The following is a 6,000-nucleotide window of genomic DNA, read 5'->3' on the forward strand; positions in this document are numbered from 1 at the left end:
ACCCGCCCATTTGACAGGTCCGGATCGGAGCGATATTTCGTGTGGAGCGATGTTAGAGTAGAGAACTTTCTATCTCACTTTTTCCTCTGAACTCGCGGGTGACTCGTGTACTGAGGCGAAGTAGCTGGGCTTACTCAGCTTCACGCAGTCGGCCCGAGTTTTAACTGGCCGAGTCCATCTACAGGAGCCGGACCGATCCACTAGGTATATATATACATATTTATAATGTTCAAAATAACAAAAAGTGAAATGAACTCTATGTGAATAAGAAAATGTACCTAAATTTTTTTTTATTGAAATATATTTTAATAGTCATAAATCTCCATATGTAATATCATAAATTTGTAATCCATTGTTAAATGAGTCTATGTTTATCAATTATAGTAGTTATTATCAATACATATATTCGGAATTGGCTACAACTCAACTTTCCCCAGTATGAATTCCTTGTTCAACCAGCTAACGGCTCCACACACTCGGCATGCCACGAAACAAGAAAACCTCCGCGGAGGTGGATTTTTGGGATCCTCCGATGCTTAAGTCAATACGAGCCTTACAGAATGTACTTGACAAAGTAACGGCCACCGTCTGCAAAAATCTCTTACTTCAAATAGGTTCATTTTGAGTTATCTACACTTACTTTGATATCTCGGGCTCTCCGAAAATTGGGGTACCGCGGGGTAATCTTTCTCGAACGCGGGTGTGAACTACTGGCTTGCTGCTGCTCAAGTTTTACCCCCTATTTGCTAAAGAATCGAAGGCGTGTTTGTTCTAGTCCGAACCTTTGCTTTCACCTCCTTCTGGATTTTCCATCTCGTTCTTCTTCGATTGCAAGGCCTTCAGGTTTTGAAGCGGCCTTCCTAACCTCATGTCATTTCAAATCGACCGAGCACGGATCTTTTACCCGTGTCTGGCTTAGATTTCTTTAAATTCGAAAGACACGTGCATCTTAGATGTCTCCAACTCTTTAAATTCGAAAGTTCAATATCTTTTTTGGTAAAGATAAGAGCCCAAAGTAAAATCGTTATTAAAAAAGGGTTCAGAGTAAACCTTGTCTCAGATAAGTTATGGAGTGACAACTTTTAGTCTCAAGTAAGGTGCGGCCGGCATTTTTCAAGCTATGACAGAGAGCATTTTCGTCTGGGGCATTTCATCCAGAGCAGTTTTTTTTCTTGTCTCTCTTCCTTTCCTTTCTTTTCTTTCTTCTGTTCATCTTCATCTACTTCTTTCTTTTCTCTCACTTCCGGTGCCCGATCTTGCTCGACGTTTGCTCCTCCATCCAGCGTTGGCTTGACATTGCCGATGACTGTTCTCTCTCTTCTCACTCACGGCCATGGCCACCTTATCTCTGAGCTCTCAACCCTGGAAACGGTCGCCAGATCTTCAAGTTGGTGACCATGGCCAGTCTAGGTTTGATCACTCGCGACAACGGCTGCTCTCTCTCTCTCTCTTTTCTCCTCTATTATAGAAAGCGAGTTAAGTGTTTAATGGTGAAACTAAAATGCAAAATGCAATTTAGATATCCTCAAATTTTCGGATGCTTCTGGCCTTCAATCAGTAATACTGAAGTTCAGATCATGTTAATTGAGTTCATAAGGGACTCCAAATTAAGTTCTAGCCAAAATAAAAAGCGACTCCAAATTAAAAAATTATACAAATTAAATCAATATCTCCCGCTTGGACCAAAAAAAAAAATCAATATCTCCTGTGTGCATCACGTGAATCCAAGGTTTTCTCATATAAGTCCTACGAACATTTCCTGCCATGACTTCACGTATAAACATCGGAGATTACCATAAGAGAGAGAGAGCAATCATAGCCACGAGCTCGAAGCTAAAATGGACATGGCCGCTGGCTCGGTCAAGAGCTCAAAGCTTAAGCAACCATTGTCATAGTTGAGAGCTCAAAGATATGGCGGTCATGGCCGTGAGTAAAAAGAGAGGGAATGACTATTAGCATCGTCGAGCCAATGCTAGATTGAGGAGCAGTCATAGGTTACGCCGGTACAGAGGCTCACTGGCAACTTCATGACGCCGAGAAAGTCTAACAACGCAACGAAATTAGGGTTGAAGAAGAGGGGATTTGGTTGATTTGGCCAAATTAGGGTTTTAAATTGAGGCAAACCATTTGAAACCACGTCGGTTGGGGCACAAATGTTGAGTCAAGTCGTCGGTGAGCCATGTTGGATTGAAAAACTGATGAAATATTGCCATGTTGGATTTCAACGTCCTAAATCGGAGTTGTCACTTAAATGATCACGTTTCTTCAAAAAAAGTTTTGGCATCAAAGTGAGTGCCGTACAAAAGTTATAACACCTATAGTGTCCTTTTTCTTGTCAACATTTATCAATTTAATCTTAACGCATTGCACTGTGGCGATTAAGATCACAGAAAAATCATCCTTCGCACCTTCCGTATCTCGCAAGGTTAATGACCCACCTGAGATTCCATACCATCCAAAATTCCAAACTAATTAATACATAACTTTATATCCCAAATATTATTATCGAACATAGAAATTTCTGGATGTTACAGCGTCGGTCTCGGTCCAACACCGGAACCGGACCGGATTGAACCGGCCGGTTCAAGGTGGTTCCCAAGGGACCGGTCCGGTTCCCAATTCCACACCTAATTAGTAAATTATTTTTTTATTTTAACATTGGGAAACTCCCGCTTGTAGGGAGTAGAAGAAACAAAAAAAAAATTAATTAATTCCGCTTCGGTCCGGTTTCTAGTTCCTCAAACCGAGAACATACCTTACCTGGTCCAGTTCCAAGTTCTAGGACGGAAATCGACCCACCCTGGAACCGATCACCCCTACACATAATAGTCTCCTCGTTGGGCCCGCCATGGAAGCCCATTAGGCCCCTCCTCTTCGGTCCTAGGATGATGTAGAGCGCTGCGAGGAGTAAAGCGCCCGCTGCGCAAAGCAGGACCACCATCGCCACGTGCACCCCGGAGACGTGCCTGGAGCCACCGCGCCCGCCGGAGTCACAACCGTCATTTCCCGAGAAGCAGAGAGAGGGGTTCCCTGAGAGGACGCTCAAGGGGAGCTTCGCGAAGAAGGGCGTGTCCGGCATGCGCCCGGAGAAGTTGTTATGGGAGATGTTGAGAGTCACGAGGTTTTGCATGTCGGCGATGAACCGGAGGTCCCCGGAGAGCTGGTTGTAGGAGATGTCCAACACGTTAAGCCGGTCGAGGTCGGCGAATTCCGCCGGGACATCGCCAGAGAGCTGGTTGCAGCTCAGGTTCAATGCGATCTCCAGCGCCGGGATCCTGCCGAGGCTCGCCGGGATATTCCCTGTGAGCTGGTTGCTGCTGAGGTCGAGCAACTGGAGCTTCGCGCACGAAACAAGTTGGGTCGGGATTGGACCGGAGACCTGGTTCTTCGCAAGGACAAGCTTGGAGAGCGAGGTCAGCGACCCGAGATTCGGACTGAGTGGACCTTCGATCAAGTTGTCAGAGAAGTCGATGAATTGCAACGAAGCCAGCCGATTCAAGCTGCTTGGCAAATTCCCTGAAATTGAATTCGAGTGCAAATCCAAGAACGTCAGGTTCCGGCAGCCGGAAATCTCGTCGGGGATTGAACCGGTGATCCGGTTCAACCCGAGGTCGAAGAAATTCAAGCTGCTCAAGTTCCCTATCTGAGAGGGGACCGACCCGGTCAGCTGGTTGTTGCTCGCTCTGAACCGGGTTAGCAACCCGCATTGCCCGATCTCTGGCGGGATTTCGCCGGAGATGTTGTTGGACAAGAGCAAGAGCTTGTTGAGCTTCTTCAATTGGAATATTCCCTTGGGGATGGGACCGGTCAGGCCATTCTGGGACAAATCCAGGGCCTCCAGGTTTTGACAGTTGGAAATGGACGGTGGGATCATGCCCTGGAGCTTGTTCTGCCACAGGAACAGCAGCGTCAGGTTCGTTAGATTGCCCAGCTCGGAAGGGATCGTGCCTGTGATTTGATTGTTGTCGAGCTCGATGTGGGTCATCTCGCGACAGTTGCCGAGCTGCCTTGGGATCTGGCCCGAGATCTCGTTGACGCTGAGCTGCAGCAACTCGAGGTTGGTCAGGTTCCCAACGCTCGCGGGGATGCTTCCGGTGAGCGAATTCATCGATATGTCGATCAAGACCAGGCTCTCACAATTGCCAATCTCGGGCGGGATGACGCCCACCAATTCGTTCTGCCACAGCAGCAGGCTCTGCAGGTTCTGCAGGTTCCCCAGCTGACTCGGGATCAATCCCGACAGCGAAGTCTTGTACAAGTAGATGTTTTGCAGATTGGTGCACCGGGCAAGCTCAGGTGGGATTGGGCCCGATAGGAGCGAGGCGTATATGGCAAGGGTCTCGAGCTTCTTGAGCTCGCCGAGGCTCGAGGGGAGGAACCCGGAGATGCTGGTCACAGCCAGGCCTAACATGACCAGGTTGGTGCAATTGCCGATTTCTTGGGGCAATGGCCCTCTGAGGTTCTTGTTCCCGCCGGCCCTCACAACTTCGAGGTTGCTAAGCTTCCCTATCCCGGTCGGTATTTTGCCACTGAGTTGATTGTCGTATAGCATCAGCGACATCAAGCTTGTGAGGTTCCCTATCAGGGCAGGTATCGAGCCTTCGAACCGGTTCGAGTTCAAGTAGAGTTGCTCGAGCTTGGGCAAGCCGCAGAGCTCGCTCGGGATCTCCCCCATCAGGGCATTGCCACTCAAGTCCAAGTACGTCAACTCGGGGAGCGAGCCAATCTCTTTCGGGATCGATCCAGTGAGGTTTGTCCCCGACAGGACGAGCTTCTGCAAAGAATGCAGCGAGCTCAGATTGTTGGGGACGTACCCGAGCAAATCGACATATCTCAGGCTCAACTCAACGACCTCATCATTGGAGTTGCAAGTGACTCCGAACCACCGGCATGGAATTTCGTCGGCCCAGTTCCAATCGCTCAATGCCTCAAGCGATCCGTTTAGGCTAGTCTTCCATGAGAGAAGGGCTTGGCCTTGGGAGTTGACGGCAGAGGCCAAGCGAAGGAAAGGCATGACAAGAAGCAGAAAAGAGAAGAAGCATAGGGAGGTGAAGAGAGTCCATGGATTTACAGGCATTAGAACAAGCAGCAATTAAAACTGCAACGCTACGAACTCCGAGGCGAGGGGAACAGAAAGGAGGGTTGTTTGCGCTTGATCAGCCTAGGGGGAGGCAATGGTTGGAGAAATCAAATCATGTCTTGGTGGGCTTAAATGTCGTTTCTTTGTCTCTCCTCTTTATGAATTTATAACCACATGCACATGCAAGAAGCAATTTAAATGTTCCCAGAATCTCCGGATCGAAGAAACAGCTAGGCATGATGTTTGTGCAGAGACAGAAGTGGAATTTCAAGATTGGTGTTTAGTTTCTTCTTCATGCATTTATTTACTGAGGTGGGATAGGAGAAAGAGAGAGCACTTGCATTTGACTACAGACACTGCCTTCCGCTGTGAAGTGCTTATGTCACTGTAGGAACCTTTTGTATCGTCATGCGAGTGTGTTCATTGGGGAATCTTGGCACGAGATGTTGCCAATTCTCACGTTGGAGTCCGAAGTTGAACATTGACCACAAAAGACAGAAAAAGAAAAGTCCATTGTTGACTTTGTTGCCAATTGTGTCAGCGAGAAAGAAGATTCTGAAATCCACTTTCCTAAAAAAATGTCGAAGTCATGGTCAAGATTTGGAAAGTCCAACATGGACTTGAACCGTGAGCAATATATATATACACGCGCGCGGGGTTGTGGGAGTTTTGCGCGCCGTGGTTGATGTGCAAAGGCGACTTTCTCATGGGTTTTGAAGTTTCGTTGATTACATCCTCTTGAAAATTTGTTAGTGCTTAATATTCGATTATATTTTGTGGTAAAATTTATTAATTCCTATGTGAGATTGAGAGATTATTTCATGAAAAATTATGTGGTTAAATGTTGTGTAAGTTATTTGATGTAATTGGGGTTGGGAAACACTCTAGTGTTTAAACACTTTGTGCTTAGTCTGGTCTTT

The 6,000-nt window shown here is 47.0% G+C and overlaps 1 protein-coding gene across 1 annotated transcript; it reads right to left on the reverse strand.

Annotated features, from left to right (window-relative positions):
* Nucleotides 1–2,707: 2,707 nt before the first annotated feature.
* Nucleotides 2,708–5,568, reverse strand: LOC115678963 (LRR receptor-like serine/threonine-protein kinase RGI3). Its single transcript, XM_030602476.2, has one exon. It carries the CDS (start codon nucleotides 5,075–5,077, stop codon nucleotides 2,708–2,710), a length of 2,370 nt encoding a protein of 789 aa, XP_030458336.2. The 5' UTR covers nucleotides 5,078–5,568.
* Between the last annotated feature and the right edge of the window lie 432 nt (nucleotides 5,569–6,000).

This window comes from Syzygium oleosum, unplaced genomic scaffold (genome assembly GCF_021117445.2).
Source record: "Syzygium oleosum isolate NSW1041296 unplaced genomic scaffold, Sole_v2.1 Sole_v2.17, whole genome shotgun sequence".
In the NCBI taxonomy this organism is placed as follows: domain Eukaryota; kingdom Viridiplantae; phylum Streptophyta; class Magnoliopsida; order Myrtales; family Myrtaceae; genus Syzygium; species Syzygium oleosum.